Source organism: Colius striatus, chromosome 2 (genome assembly GCF_028858725.1).
Source record: "Colius striatus isolate bColStr4 chromosome 2, bColStr4.1.hap1, whole genome shotgun sequence".
Classification (NCBI taxonomy): Eukaryota; Metazoa; Chordata; class Aves; order Coliiformes; family Coliidae; genus Colius; species Colius striatus.
The window spans coordinates 103,635,109-103,651,015 of NC_084760.1; the positions used below are offsets into that span (position 1 = coordinate 103,635,109).

General features: G+C 37.9%; 1 protein-coding gene across 1 annotated transcript in view; it reads right to left on the reverse strand.

The window, feature by feature from the left end:
- Positions 1–5,870: 5,870 nt before the first annotated feature.
- Positions 5,871–15,907, reverse strand: part of SHPRH (SNF2 histone linker PHD RING helicase) — a 55,822-nt gene continuing 45,785 nt past the window's right edge. The window contains exons 26-30 of the mRNA XM_061991664.1: positions 13,494–13,586; positions 12,847–12,933; positions 12,204–12,382; positions 9,811–9,891; positions 5,871–8,622 (exon numbers count right to left, since the gene is read on the reverse strand). Coding sequence (XP_061847648.1) covers positions 8,526–8,622; positions 9,811–9,891; positions 12,204–12,382; positions 12,847–12,933; positions 13,494–13,586 — 537 coding nt within the window. The 3' untranslated portion in view covers positions 5,871–8,525. The remainder of the gene's footprint in view (positions 8,623–9,810; positions 9,892–12,203; positions 12,383–12,846; positions 12,934–13,493; positions 13,587–15,907) is intronic.

Below are 15,907 nucleotides of genomic sequence, written 5' to 3' on the forward strand. Positions count from 1 at the left end.
TCCCAATGTTAAGTATTACTGTACCAAATCCAGATGTCCCAACTCGTGAAAATCTTTATGAGGTCAACAAGAATTCAACTGTGGATCAGGCAAGCTGCAGCTTGCTCTAGATGGATGAAACCAGAGCCAAGGTTTACTCTCAGTTGCACTGGCAGGAGTACAGAAAAACTCCATAAAGCTCTAGATTTACAGGGGACTGACTGACTGACAGCAAAACATTCCCAGATACTGAAACTTATCCAAAGGAACCAACTTGCTCAAACATCTCAGTGGAATGGCCAGTGGCATATGTTAACTTTTTTGACCCTCCCCTTCAGTTGGGACTTCTGTTAAGCTTTTAGCTCAGTCAGAAGCCCATATTTTCTCTTTTCCTTTGTCATACAAACACCTAACAACTTTTGTTCAAATTAACACATGATCTTCCTTATTCAGGATGCCACAGATAACTAACCAAAGGGAAACTAAGTGTAGCATTACTTATCTAATTTTTTGTGTGTTAAGAGGAAAAAGTTGCTCCTCAAACTGCTATCACTCCTCTCCTTGCAGTTCCACTTGACACCCTCCTGTTCTCTGCCTTCCTGGGGCATGGGGCTCCCTGTAACGGGTAGGGGAATTGGTAGGGGGAACAGCCCTTGCACAAATACTCTCTTAACCTTCAGTCACATGTTCATGAGCAACATGTTCCCCCCTTGCTTCCCCCACCAAAACCTGATCAGCAAAGTTCCCAAGGCCAGAAGGACCCTCTGAACCCTTTGCAATGAAACCTGAAGATGAAATGGATCTCTTCAAGGTTATTAAGTTTAAATCTTAGCTTTCTTTGCTCATCATGTATGTGTTTACTACAGCATTTTAAACTCAAGGCAAGGTGGAAAACCCTGTTCCTGCATCCTTAGGACAAATGCTGGTGTAGGTGATGCCATATGATAGTGTCATTGTAACAGCTTATTGGAAGTCTGTATGTCACTCTCAGCAGCTAGTTTCTTTCTGATTCAGTAAGACTTCCTGTGAGATCACCTTTTAATAACTGGACCTCAAAGAGCCTTAGTGCCTTCCTCTAATATGAGTAACACTTTGTTTATTCCAGAGTGTAACAGATCTGCAAAAAGCTTGGTCAATGCATGCAGCATGTTTGATGGATCTACTGCCTTCTGATAAAAAAAACTTTAGGAGATTATCAACAGCATAAATATATTCATTGCATCAGGTCATAAAATGCTCTGGTCTGTTAATAGATGTGGTGCTTTTTCCAAGATCGGACTTCCTAGAGCTGGCATCTCCTCAGGGAAAGCTGCTCAGTGCAAGATGGCTGTTGAAAGCTGCTCTATGAGACACAGGGGACGTAAAAGACAACATTGCTCTGCCTGACATAGGGGAGCAGGGGCCATTGCAAGCAGCAACCAAGCAAGTTACCAAGAGCCTTTGTGGAGTTGCATCAACACACAACAGCACAATATGGGCATAAAAAGAATCCCGCTGTGTCAGTGCCCATTGTGGGCCGTAGCTTGTGCCAAAGAGCTCCCACATGTAGGGTGCCACAGCTTTGTGCCACCTGGGCAGTGAAAGGCAGCCTGCTGGTGCCAGCTGCCAGGCAGCTCAGGTGGGTGCTGGGGTCTCCCCCACAGGCTGTCACCTTCTCTTCAGCAACATCTGGCTTTGGGCAGGGCCCTTCACTGCCCTCATGCCCTTCACAGGCTCCACACAGTGTGGTTTCAGGTTCTCCCTCTGTAACTGGTTCACTGACCACTGAACTTAATTGAAAAGCTCCCGCTTTGGACTGTAGTCCAAGTATTTTTACAGTGCCCAGAAAAACAAGGACCTGCAAAAGTGCTGACTTAAAACCAAATTAAGATACCTTATTTTTAATATAATTTCTCATGCTTGGAAAAGAAGTTTGGGTTTTTCACAGAATCATAAAGTCATTTTGGTTGGGAAAGATCTTCAAGACCATCGAGTTCAACCACTAACCTCACACTGCCAAGCCCATCACTAAACCATGTCCCTCAGCACCTCATCCACACGTCTGTTAAATACCTCCAGGACTCCACCACTCCATGGGAGGACTCTTCCAGTGTCTAACAACCTTAGAAGAGAAGTTCTTCTAAACATCCAATCTAAACATCCCCTGGAGCAACTTGTTCTGAAACATATCAGTTATTTTTCCCCCACTCTTTAGGTTCTATCCAGGTATAACTGAGAAACTAGAAAAAAAAAATCATTTTTGAAAATGTTCAAATGAATGAGCAACAGTAACACACAAACTGCAGTACAGCAGCGGGCCAAAGAGGTCTCCTAATTATACCCCACTCAAATTATTCTGTGCATATTTGGCTCAACCAGGACTGATTTATAGTTCTAGGAAGGAAAATATGATACCACTGATCCCAGAGATGACTTCATGGAGGAGATGTCACAGGCCCAGTCTCTACAACGCAGGAGCCTGCAGTGCAGAAGTGCTGTGCAGAAGCGTTCACTGTTTTCAGTAGTCTTGAAACTGGGTTCAACCAGCCACACTGAAAAGAACCATTATGGACCTCTCGGCTTCTACACATATTGTAATTGTAGTTTTGAATAACAATTATTTACAGATGCAGAGTATTCCTATTAGATATTACCTGTTAAACAGTATCAATTATCAGACGATTCAGTTACAGACTGAGGAAAAGGAACACAAATAATTAAGCACCTTCTCTCAGAAAAGGGACCAGCTACTTTTCCACGAACCAGAAAGGCAGAAAAGGATGTTTAATGAGTATTACAACAATCAGTATTATTTCAGTAGCAGGGTAACAGAAGACAAAAAAATTGTGTCTACAGAGACTTTGAAATGGTGGCCAACCTCAGGAGACGGTGTGATGCAATTCTAACAGCAAATTGTGAAGGCAAAAAAAAGAACCTGTTGACGTGAACGTTACTTTACTCAAAGACCAATGGAACAAAATTTGCATGTTTATCCATCCCTGGTAACTGTCAAATGAAAATGTAGTTTAGCTACTTTCTAGAGAAATTATTTCCTTGACATTACAATGTATTTACAATGCAAGGGAACAGATCAGGTAATCAAAATACTCTCTCTTGTCTCATCATCGGGCACTTCCAGTTTTGGAATGCAACTGAAAACTGCTCTTTTCTCTCCTGTGGATTGCTTTCTAAAAATCATTAACTTGCTACTGCAAAAGCTGATTAGTTTCACTGTTCTATTACTAGAACAATTCAATTATCCTCTGTTTCCACACTAAAATCTATAATTAAATTACAGGGCATCAAATTAGTTGCAAACACCTTACAGAGTGTTAATATGCATTTATATAAATAAAACATTTTCTATCAAGAAGTGGGTAATTTATAGCTTTTATGTTAATTTGCTCACTAAAAAACTGAAAAAAAAGTGTAATTAATGGATTTATCACAAGCTTAATTTGAAAATTGTTTTAAATTTAACATTATCAACATGAATAACCGAGGAACTGGCACAGCTGACCCTAAGGGCAACTGACCATTTTGTTTTGTATCTGTATCTATTTCGATTTAAAATGTTATGAAGGCTCTAGTTATCCTTTTGTCAAGCAACAAAGTTGTAACAAAAACTAATTCAGATATGAGCCAGCAATGTGCCCTCGTGGCCAAGAAGGCCAATGGCATCCTGGGATGTATCAAGAAGAGTGTGGCCAGCAGGTCAAGGGAGGTTCTGCTCCCCCTCTGCCCTGGCGAGACCTCATCTGGAGTCCTATGTCCAGTTCCGGGCTCCTCAGCTCAAGAGGGACAGAGAACTTCTGGAGGTTGGGACATCCCTTTTTTCGATGGCATCTAGCAACAGGACAAGGGTTAACGGGATGAAGCTGGAACACAAAAAGTTCCACTCAAACATAAGGAAAAACTATTTCACCATGATAGTGAGGGAGCACTGGCACAGGCTGCCCAGGGAGGATGTGGAGTCTCCTTCCTTGGAGGTCTTCAAGACCCGCCTGGACATGTTCCTACGTGACCTGATCTAGGTGAACCTACTTCTGCAGGAGGGTTGGACTAGGTGATCTCTAAAAGTCCTTTCCAACCCTACTATTCTATGATTCTATGTTAGGATAAAAAAGAAGTTGTTTTGTTACTATCCAAAATGGTCCTGCCATACCTCAGTTTGTATTGCCTTCTGTTGTTACTGAATTAGGATGGATTCTGATTTAAGACTGAGTTTTAAAGCTGACAACTACACTAGCATATGTTAAGAACCTATCTTGATGGGTTTGTGTGTTGCTATAGCTGCTCCATGGAAAAATTCTTCTGCAATAATCAATGATGGTATTTTCTTCAAGAAAAATACCCAATTTGCCCTCTCCCATGGGAGTGTCATCTGCTGAAGGGAAAGAAATCAGTGTAGTAGCAGCCAGTAAACCAGCAAACGTGTTGCAAAGTCTAGTCAGTATCAAACTCCTCTCTGCAGTTCAAAGCCAGAATCCCTTCGAAGACCCCTCTGTAGCTTTACCCTTTTAACTGCTTTCTCTGGTGGGAGTAAAATGTCTTTTCAGTTCAATGGAAGGTGAAGGAATTTCTCCAGACTAAGTCCAGGGTCAAGCTTTTGGGTTTTAAAATCTCTCCAAAGAATCAAGTGCCTCAAAATATGACTAAATGGTGTCTTGTGCCCAACAATAGGATCCCTAAAGCACTGAGTTAGTGGAGACGAAGACTACTGGGATTGCCTTTTCAACCTATTTTAGAATTTACTATATTGTACTAACAACAAATAAGTTTCCAAGTCCTACATTGCTTTACTAAGACTTTGAAGATAACTAGAAGAGAAAAAAACCCTATATGTATGTCCTTTTGTCCTTTCATTGCTGCTGGTCCCTGTCCTGTGTGGACCAGTCACACAGCATGCTCTCTGTAGTATTTGAAAGTTCACATACATTTAAGAGAATGGTAGTACACTACAGGAGAACTGATGTCATATTGAGGTATTCCTTCTGCAGAATAAAGACTGTATGTTTTTGTAAAAGTGCCCATTATCAAAGAAAACATGTATTTAGAAACTCTACATAATTTACTTCCTTCCCACATGATTTAATTCTGTAACTACAATTGAAAGCTGCAAGTCCAACTAACTGTCCTCTTTACATGGTGTATGACTGTAGAATATGTGGAATGACTCCTTGGGACTTCAATAAAGTACTACAGCAATTTGATAGTTAGCTATTCTTTTGTCCTGCTTTAAAGACACTGGATGCACCAGGACTTGTGAAAGTGTGGCTCAGGTGCACTTTAGAGAATCCAAACCCTATAGACTTTACAAGTGAAAACTTGTAAGCCTCACTGATTGCTCAGTCATTAGATTACCAGATCCTTTTTATACATCAGCTGTACAACATAAAACCAGAAATACAGAAGTTTGTTAGAGACCAAAATCCAACATCTGCTTCTGCAGTGGTGAAGAACAGGGGTTGTAAATGAGGATGTTACAGGTACAAAAACCAGAATTTATACCAGGCTAAAATTCCCTTTATCCCTGAGACTTTTTCTCTGACACAAGCTAGTTTTACTGTAGCTATTTTATGGATTATGACTTTTGCTCTACTTCCACTGACTAAATACAAACATCCTTTGTAACAAATTGAGCAGGTTGGGGTGGGTGGAAGGTAGGATGAGATGAGACACAGAGAAAGGGAGATACAGAGACAGGCAGAGGGAGACACAGAGATGACTTGGACTTCCTCTTTCCTCCATCCTGACATTTTTTTTAATCTACCATTTGTAATATATCATTTAACTTGTTTCAAGCAACCAAAAAAAGAAAAAAAACCCACAGACACAGGTGGCTTTGTAACTAGCCTTTCAATCTTATCTGACAGATTTTAAGCAGTAAATCTTTACATGAAGCTTCAGAAACAAATTCTATTTACAGTTAGAAAAATCTCGATAATTTCCTTTAGACATTCATCTGATTCCTTACCTTGGGAGAGCAATAAATGTAAAGGTTATGCAAGACTGACTGATAGACTTTTCCCTCTCCAATTTAACTGAAGCACAGTTGCTAATTAAACAAATATGTGAAATATGTGAAACTTGAAGAATCCATTTTACCACTAAGAAGGGCTAGATACTCTAATGGTTCAACCTGCTGATTTCAAGAGGTGCTTTAACACAGCTAGTATGCAGATTTTAGCCTTACATCTATCATAGGATTGTTTAAGTTGGAAAAGATCCTTGAATCCAACACAGAGCTCTAGGTCCCAGTGCTCTAGAGCAGCTAGGACCAGACCTCTGCCATTCCATGTAGTTATGGGAGCATGAAAAAAAATAGGTCAGGACTCATGCAGTGCTTGATGAGAAGCTATGCTTTTGGTTAAGAAACCCAAAGCCTCCTTTTTGTAAATAAACAATACAACCACCATCTTTATATAAATACATCAAAAACTTGCAGAGCTTGGGGAACTTGTCAGAGCAGGTATTTTTCCATTTTCTTCTCTGTCTTCACATTCATTGACAACTATTGTTTCCACATCTAGTTAAAATGGAAGCTATGAATGTAAGCCCTATATGCTTCCATGGTTTTTAACATAGACATCTAAACAGTAGCTCCTTGTTCAGTAACATTATGTTGCAAAACATTAACATTCTCTGAAGATGATGAGGAAATTTGAATGTTGTTGCCCTCAGAGTTCCTGGAGTGCCTGTACAGAACGATCTCCATTACACTGTAGAATAATTTAAGCCGAAAAGGATCCATGGAGGTCATCTGGTCCAACATACAACTCTTAGCGGGGTCAACTTTGAAGCTGGACCAGGTTGCTCAGGGTCATTTCAGTTTCCAATACATTCAAGGATGAAGATGGCACAGTCTCTGTGCAAACTTTTTGATCAATATCATTTACAAAGAAGTCTATCTGTTCTAGTTCCTCTGCTGCAAACTGTCATCTGTGAAAAATCAGTGACCTCCAAAACAGAATGTATAAAGAAGGCTAATACACATTACAAATATGGAAAATAGACACATTGTCTGTAACTTTACTCAAATAGTCTTTAGAACAAAGTAATGGGTCTAGAAGGAGAACAGACTATACATGCCAAAAGATTCATACATTATTCATGTAAATCCTACTCACAATTGTTGTCAGCAGCAGCAAAGTTATCTGCTGTTCAGACAGGCTTAATATCCAAACAATGCAACTCAAATGTAGTATGACTGAAAACAGAACTCAAGCAGTTCAATAGCTATATGGCAAATCTATTTAGCAGACATGATTAGAGGAAAAATTCTAAGACGAGATTTCTTAAAGAATTCAATTTTAACCTCAAGTAAGATTTCTAAAACATATAAAAATCATTGTGTAATGAAACAACAGATATTGTGATGTGAGGGAAGTAGCCTGATGCTTATGTATATACATTTCCCTAGTCTCTAAACACAGAATTGTTTACAACTGTCAAACTGAGCTTGCTTCTGTAACGTCCTCAGAAATGATGTTGGGTCAATGTGCATCCATAACCTACGCCAAAAGGATTAAAATTTATCTTGTCTACTTTCACCAGTCTAAGTTAGCCTAGATTTCTTCTCTCAACTTTCTACTGTCAATAGAGATGGGGTAGAGTGATCTTGCATATCTAAGGATGAAGTTTCACAAACGTTTTGTCTCTCTCCTCTGATTATCTACCTTAATGTAATCTATCTGGAATACTTAGATTGCTGCATATTTAAGGGGAAGAATTAGAGGGAAAGAAGTGTACATGAGCACTAAATAATTATAAAGTGATCAGCAGCTTAACCAATTAGTTTTAAAAAAATCTGTAACAAATGCCTTTTTTTTTTTTTAAATGAAGCACTAAATTAGTCATGGCTTCAAGAACAAGTGAAAGTAGGTATAGTAAATTTGAGTATTTAACTGATCACCAGACCAACACACATACAAAAAGCATAATTTAATCATAATTTTGCAGTGAGTAAGCATTAACAATGACATTATTAACTGTCACAGGTCTTTATGAATATCTAAAAGCCTAATACAAATATCCACATTATTAGTAAAGATTTAAAGTGTTACCAATAAGATTTTAAGTAACTCTGCTTTAAATGCTAACAAGCCCTTTCTAGAATAATATTAATTTACAGTCATTATTTCTAACAATTTTTTGTACAGTAAAAAAAAAGAAATTAGATTTGTGTTTTTCTGTTTCCCTTTCCCACCCAACCACCCACATAGTTTTGCTCTCAGACTGAGCTACTAGACAAACCTGATGGTAAAAATCCTCTCAACCAAGGGTCCGAGATCTCAGTTTTAGCATCCAGTTCAAATGCTCTTTGGGAATAAAATCCATGGTTTTTATAATGTGCAAAGTGCAAATTTTCTCCAGTGCTATCAGAAGTGTGTGCTACTAAGAATTTCACCACAAAATAAAGCTGTAACAATTAAGACCTTTTGATTTTCAGTAGCTGTTATGGTCAAATGTTAGGTGATGTTTACAGCAATGACAGTCAAGTGGATTATATACTGGTGCTTACTAGATCAGGAACTTTCTGATTTCATTAGGCCAGACCAATGTTTTTACTCAAGTTCTTCAGTTTCTTCTGTAAAAAGGTCAGCCAAGTCTGCCACTGTCAGAACTGAGGCTTCTGACTGTTTCATGGAAGAGCTCGTGTGGCTGTGGAAAAAAATTGCAGACGGAATCAACTTAAGTAACAAGCTGTACATGCTGAAGACAGACCGCATGGTTCAGAGTCCAATAACTGTTCAGCTTTGAAGCTCAGCAGAAAAATATGCTTTCTATCAGGGAAAACACACACACTGATCAGTTGCTTCTCTTGCACATTCAGAGTAAGATAAAAAGTCCGTCTTCTGTTCCCAACAGTGGTCAATACCAAACACCCCAGAGGCAGCAGAACATAAGATAATCTGCTTTGCCCTCATAACAGTCAAGGAACTGGCTTCAGCTTCCAAAAATAAGGTTTGATATTACTTTCAAAACATTAGCTTCCATTGGATCATTCAACCATTGTCTATTTATCTGAATTTTATATGCAAAAGTAGTGCTACTTTACAGACATAGGAACTGCTTAAGTTATTGTTTCAAAACTAAAGCCAAAACTTTTCCTAGTCACGGCCAAATATATACACATAAATTTTTAGTCTCATAATTTGTAACAGTTGAGAAACTGGAAAAAATAAGTATTTTTTTTTAAACTAAGGCCTCATTTTAGATTTGTTATATGTATACAATAGAGTTAAAGAGGTATAAACCTCTTATATTTTCTGCATAAAGAATGTAAATAGCACTTTTGTTCCACTCCTAGTCCATCATTGCTTATAGATTTTATTAACACAGTGAAAACTGTTTTGTGTCAGCACACCAGACTGTCTTACAAGCTAGCATCTGGACAACTCTTGCTGTAAAACCAACCAGTGTGACACAGTGATGAAACAAGGTTTAAAAATAATGAAAGAAAGAATTGATGTCCTATGTTAGAGTTTATAACGTATGCTGTTACTCCAGCAGCAGGCTTAGTATTACTCCATTAATTGCAATGCTTTAATACTAATGGAAATACATAATAAATTATATGTTATGATTTGCCTTTTCAGTTTAAGTCACTGGGCATTTATGAAATAAAATATACAAAATGAATGAAACTAAAAAATTCTCCAGACAAGCTTTTTTTTTTAAGACCAATTTTTCATGTCTTAAAACCTTTTTGACAAACAAAATAATTTGAAGGTGACCAGAAGTTTATATGTAAGATGTGCAAACATAATAGTAACAAAAGTATATTTGAGAACCATCTTTTCATTTTCAGTGCAATAATGATGTTTTTAAAAAAAATTAAGCACGTACCTTCTATCTACAGTTTTCAGCATAGTCTGCATTCTCTCTTCTATCGTTGCTTTTATCAGGAACCTATGAACAATGGTAGATCTGAACATGTTAAAAAAAAAAAAAACAGAACAAGAAGTAAGAAGAAGTTAGGCTGTTTGTTTCAAAGTTCACGTTCACATTTTCATCTCATACTGATTAAGTAAGGGTGCTGAAAAAAATGCCTCTATTTTAAGAATAAAATCTTACAAGGTGATTATAACTTCCACTGACAAATATAAGGATGCTTAGTGCCTCCCAGAGCACACACTTTCACTTGCTGTATCACATACTAATGAGTATGAGCTGCATTAACTAAAATCCTAAAGCAGATGCTGGGTAAAGTTCTGCTTTTTGTGTCTCTACTATAAGAGTCTAGTCTGTGATTTAAAGAAATTACTTTGACCCACAGGTTATATAAAATCTTTGTACTGCATTGTCACAGGTCCACCCAAGAGATGGAGCTCAGTGTGATAGATAATTAAAGCCTATTCCCAGAGTTTTTACAACATTGTTCTTGAATATGGCAAAATACTGTCTTTTTTTTTTCTCTTAAGTCAGTAATTGTAGTCAGTAAGCATAAAATTGTTAACACCAGTCAAAATGTTCAATAAACAGAAACCAAAATGAGAACTCCATTTATGAAATAAAATTTCAAAGAGAAAACTGTAAAATAAAAGAGGTCAGGTACTGGCTCAAACTACCACACCAGTGTAAACATCTTTCAAGATACAAACACTTGAAAGTGCCTGGATGGTTTGAAGACCTTCAAGTTGGAACTTTGGCAGGTAACATTATATAGAGGAATGCTGGGGGAATACTTTGAGATTCATAGGTCTACCCAAAAGAAAGAAAACTGAGAAAGAACTCAACTGAAGTAACAACAGTTGCACCAGTGAAAGTAAAGAGTGTACTTCTTTCTGTCCACTGTACTTGAACACAGTCCTTTTGCAAATAAGCTTTGCTGAAGTCTGAGTCTCAGTAAGTACAGCACACATTCTTGCTGGCTTTATTGCAAGGTTTTTCCAGACCTTTTGTGCCAGCATCATGTAAATTTATAATGCAGGTTGTTGAAATCAATCTTTCCTGTGCCCTCAGAGTTAATTCAAATCTTTACCAACACACCCAAATATCCACCTGTTCATGAATGTTCTTTCACATACATGCTCATTCACGCCCTCTCACTTGGCTTCCATTTCCAGAACACAAACCCCACTATTATTATGGAAAATTATTTTTACAGAACTGAATCCAGTGGTTTTCTTCTTCATGTATAGGGGGTTTACATTATTTTGTCAAGTATATGTTTTTCCTTAGCTTTCATGTAACATCTTATCCATTCAGAATAAACTTTCCAAAACCTTTGTGAAATTTTCAGTACTACCTATGTATAATCTACAGCACTGAAGCAAGGAGAAGATAGGCAAACTCATTAATGCCTTCAAGAGAAGAGTAGTCTGGAGAAGAGTAGACTGAGGGAATATCTTATTAATATTTACATATATATAAATGGTGGGCGTCAGAAGGTTGGGACATCCCTTTTTTCGATGGCATCTAGCAACAGGACAAGGGGTAATGGGATGAAGTTGGAACACAAAAAGTTCCATTTAAACATAAGAAAAAACTATTTCACTGTGAAGGTGACAGAGCCCTGGCACAGGCTGCCCAGAGGAGTTGTGGAGTCTTCAAGAACCGACTGGACACATTCCTGTGCGGCCTGATGTAGGTGAACCTGCTTCTGCAGGGGGGTTGGACTAGATGATCTCTAAAGGTCCCTTCCAACCCTAACACTTCATGATTCTATGATTCTAAGAAGATCTAGATGAGAGAGGGCAGAACTAATTTTAAAACTAATCAATTCTAAAGAGTGTATCATAGAATCATGATGAATGATCAGCTAGAAGGACTCTCAAGGAAACTAGGAAGGACTGTGCCCGAACTTAGGCACACGACATAAATGGTGAGTTGCTCAGACCTGCAAAGCTAAGACATTTCTGGACGTGCTCACAAGCAGAACCCCAAAGTTAAAAACCAAGGCAACAATGGCACACAAAAATCAGGCAGCAGCTGAATGTGGTTTTTAGCATTTTGGACTCAAGAACCTATACTCTTCCTAAATACCTAAATGCAATTTGCTTTTGTATCTTACCCTTGTAGCACAGAACTACTCCCTAAAACATACATTGTGTATTTTCAGCAATCTTCATATATTTTAATCTTTCCATCCCTTATATGATCATCTTTAAAAACAGGATTTCTGCAAATACCTTTATCTCCAAAATTGAGATGTTCAGTGAACTAGATTTATTCTGATTACAGTACGCAATTCCATTCTGAATGACATCTAAACCACTCAAAGCAATTTTAACTCTTACTTTGTTTGGCCAATACGATGTACTCTGCCAATAGCCTGTAGCTCATGTGCAGGATTCAAAATGGGTTCTACAAGCAGAACGTGAGTTGCTTCGATGATGTTTAGCCCATTGGAACCAGTGTGAAGAGGCAGCAGCAAAATATTGATGTTGGGATCATATTTAAATGCAGAGAGGTTTTCCTAAAAGACAAACATCACAGCAGCATGACAAAAGTTCCTCAATAAAGAATGGGGGGTATATCTTCATATTTTCAAGACATTATAGCAGCCACCATGTGCCCCAGAGTGACAATGTTGCAGCCTGACTATCCAAGATCTGTCCTTCCAAAACAGATACTCAACAGGTGTCAGGAAGGCAAGAACTTCCTGCAACGCTGATCAGCACGTCTCATCATTAACATCCACGTCAATATTTTTTTCTCAAAAGTGAATGTAATGTGTTTATCTCCAAAAGCTTGGAATTGTGGCTTTTTGTGACTATGGTTTTCAGAATTAATGAGTTAGAGATGAAAGATTCCGCCAAACTAATTTGCTGCTCTTTCAGTTTCTCAAATGAAGCAATGAAGTAAAAAGATCAAATTACCTTCTATGAACTGTGGTTTTCCCCAATGAAAATAATTTTAAGAAAAACATCCTTTACATACCTGAAATTTACTAATTCCATTGATCTGAGAAAAAATCATGTTGTTGTCACACAAAGCTTTTGAAATTATGTCCAACACATCTTGCCACTGTAAAAACAAAACAAAACCGCACAATGCAATAAAATAACTCAACATTACAAACAGCAATGATAATCAAAATATACTAATTAATTTCCCTAAGAAAGAGTAGATGAAAAGGCCTTTCAAAATACTAGCATTTGCAATTTTAAGAAAAGAAAAAAAAAGGAAAGAGGATTTGTGTCCCAGGAATCGAATCTTTCATAAAACTAATTAGGGAATGTAATTAAAAAGATCAGCGTGAATAAAAGAAACGAATAGCCACCACAAAATCAGTTCCACAATATATAAAAAATATTTGGATGTAACATTTAAAAATATGTAGAATTTCTTATGCTCCTGCATAAAACTAAGTGTTTGCCCTTTAAAGAAACAAGCTTTTACATCTGCTGACTGCAGTCGTTACTCATGTCCCTGTTACATGAATTGCCCTATCAAGTCTCAAAACAATGAAGTGGCTGTACAGAGTGATTCAACACTGTGGTAGCTAAACTAATTCCTGAAAATATTATGACTACTTTAAACTCATACAGAGGCACAAAGACAAGACAGAATATGGTGATTAATACCGTTGAGAAAACTAAGGATTTAGCCCCTGGATCTTTAAATTGAATTCTCTTCAGCGTTCGGACCACAGCTTCCACTTTGGTAGAGTGACTTCCCTTTGAAAAATCAAAGAAGAGCATTAGTAAAGTAGGACATTAAACATCTCCTTCCACATTCATTGCTTTACTAAATAACGTTGTATTAGGACTCTTACATATCTCACACCAACTTAAAACTCATCACCCCAGAGGAAGGGCAAGTTAAGTAGCACTGAACTGCTTTCACACTTCCCCTACAATGCAGTGCTACAGCATCAGCGGTGCACCACAGCATGTGCAGGACACAGAAGACCGAAGTACCACAGAGATACACATATCTAGTTCTGCATGAGGCAGAATGGAGAGCCCAAGCAGTGCAACTGCATCAAACATGCCAGTTAGGGCCTCCTGAGGTTTAACTTAGTGGCATAATCTTTAAAGAATCTTAACAAATGCACATTTAAGTCTCCCCGCCTTCATGAAAACTGGCAATGAAAAAAACACTCCTGAATGCTATTTCTGTTGCTTTGGTTTCTCACTCTGGCCACACCAAACTTATGCTCAGTACTATGAAGCTTGTTAATTATATTTAAAGTAACAAATTGGTAAATAAAATGAAATGAACTTTTGAAGGACTGCATCCAGAAGTGTTTTGATGCTTAATGGATCTACATTCTACTTCTTGTCCACTTAGATTTCTGTACTCTTCTCCTTCGCCTTAAATTGGGAAAAGGATTCTGAGAAACAGTTTAGTATCTCCCTCTGTTCCCTTCAGTATCTGCTTTGTATTACAGCAATTTTACCTCAAGTTGTTTCCTAAGAAACCCTTCTTTAATTCCTTACTAGTTCTTACATGCATAGAAATTTCAAGCTGCTCTAGATTCAGCTGGACAAATATTGTTTTATTTCTGTCTGCACCTGTCCTCTGAACATTGAATTAGCTGCATTGGCTTGGTACAATGACAGATCAAATTTACTGAAGTTATGCTGCTTGTGGAATTGGCAGGGAAGGATGTCAGCAGTATAAGAGCAAGCTGGGAACCAGTGCTGGGCTACTTGATTGCTCATACATTATTCAGCTAAATGAAGGCTCCAAAAATGCATGTAGAACATTTTCTGCAGACTGTTCTACCAAAGGCTGCAATAAGCACTACTATTTTATTTTTCAGGGTCTTCCACAGTGATTCCAGCTCTGGGTCACACATAGAAATAAACCAGTTTCTTTTCATGCAATCTCTGTTGCATCTGGTAGACAATGTTTCCCAAAGGGCAATTTAAAATGCTTAGGTCAGAAGGTGTTACTATTTGCAAGGACGAATGATACATTTGCAGTCTTATGGCAGCTGCCTGCCAATCACAACCACTTACAGTCAGGAGATTCCAGACTAACTTTTGGTATTTTCTATACATTCCAGAGCCATTTATGGGCTTTTCTGATACCATTCATCTCTGATTCAATAAATCTGACAATAAATCTGAATAGTCTGCTCTCAATGTCTTTTCCTCAGAAACTTTTTTTGGACCTTAGCATAGCTCCTGTTTTTCCCTGCTGTAACAGAGATTAGCTTTAGCCACTGTTCTTGATTTTTCCACCCTTCAGAACTCATGTGTTACAAACGTGACATTGTACAAGATGGGAGGAACTATGAGGAAGAACAGCACAATAATCAAAGAGGTTACAGTCTTTTTGCTGTTTTTTAAACAAGGTAACTATTAAGTGTGCAAAGTTCTCCATCCCTCTGCTTACATTATGTTAGACAGACTATATTAGACTTGCTACTGAACTAACAATTGACTAAAGCTTTGGTTTCTAGCACATAAAAAGCTTCACTTTTGTTCTCAGTAGTTATGGAGAGGCAAAACTGGTAGAAGTACCCTTGCTATTATGAGTTCTTGGCTTTCAGTCTGTCTGAAAAAAAAAAAAAGTTACCCCACTCATTATCCATACACCTTGAGTTTGTCAATTTGTTGAGTATCCAGAACAGTATTTATAAAATTAGCTAGTTCTAATTAACAATGGAGCAGTACACATTAGAATCGAAACTATGCTCTAACAAACAATTTCTGTCTCAGAGGACAGGCTGGCAATATCCACTGCGATACTGACCAGACACTGGAAGCTTTCACAGAACCAAGCACACAGGGATGCCAGTAAACTCTCACTCAGTACAAAATGCTCCCATTTACAGTAGTCCTTTTGCATCTAGGACATTAATTGAAGTTGGCTAGTGCCATCTTCAACAAAGAGCAAAATGTATATGACACCATAGAAGAAAAACAGAGAGCTAACGAATACTGAAAGAGACCAGAGAGACTGAGAAAGTTCAGATCAAAATACAAACACTGAATAAATCACACAGTTTTCATAAATATGCTGCAAAATAGTGATTTTAACCTCC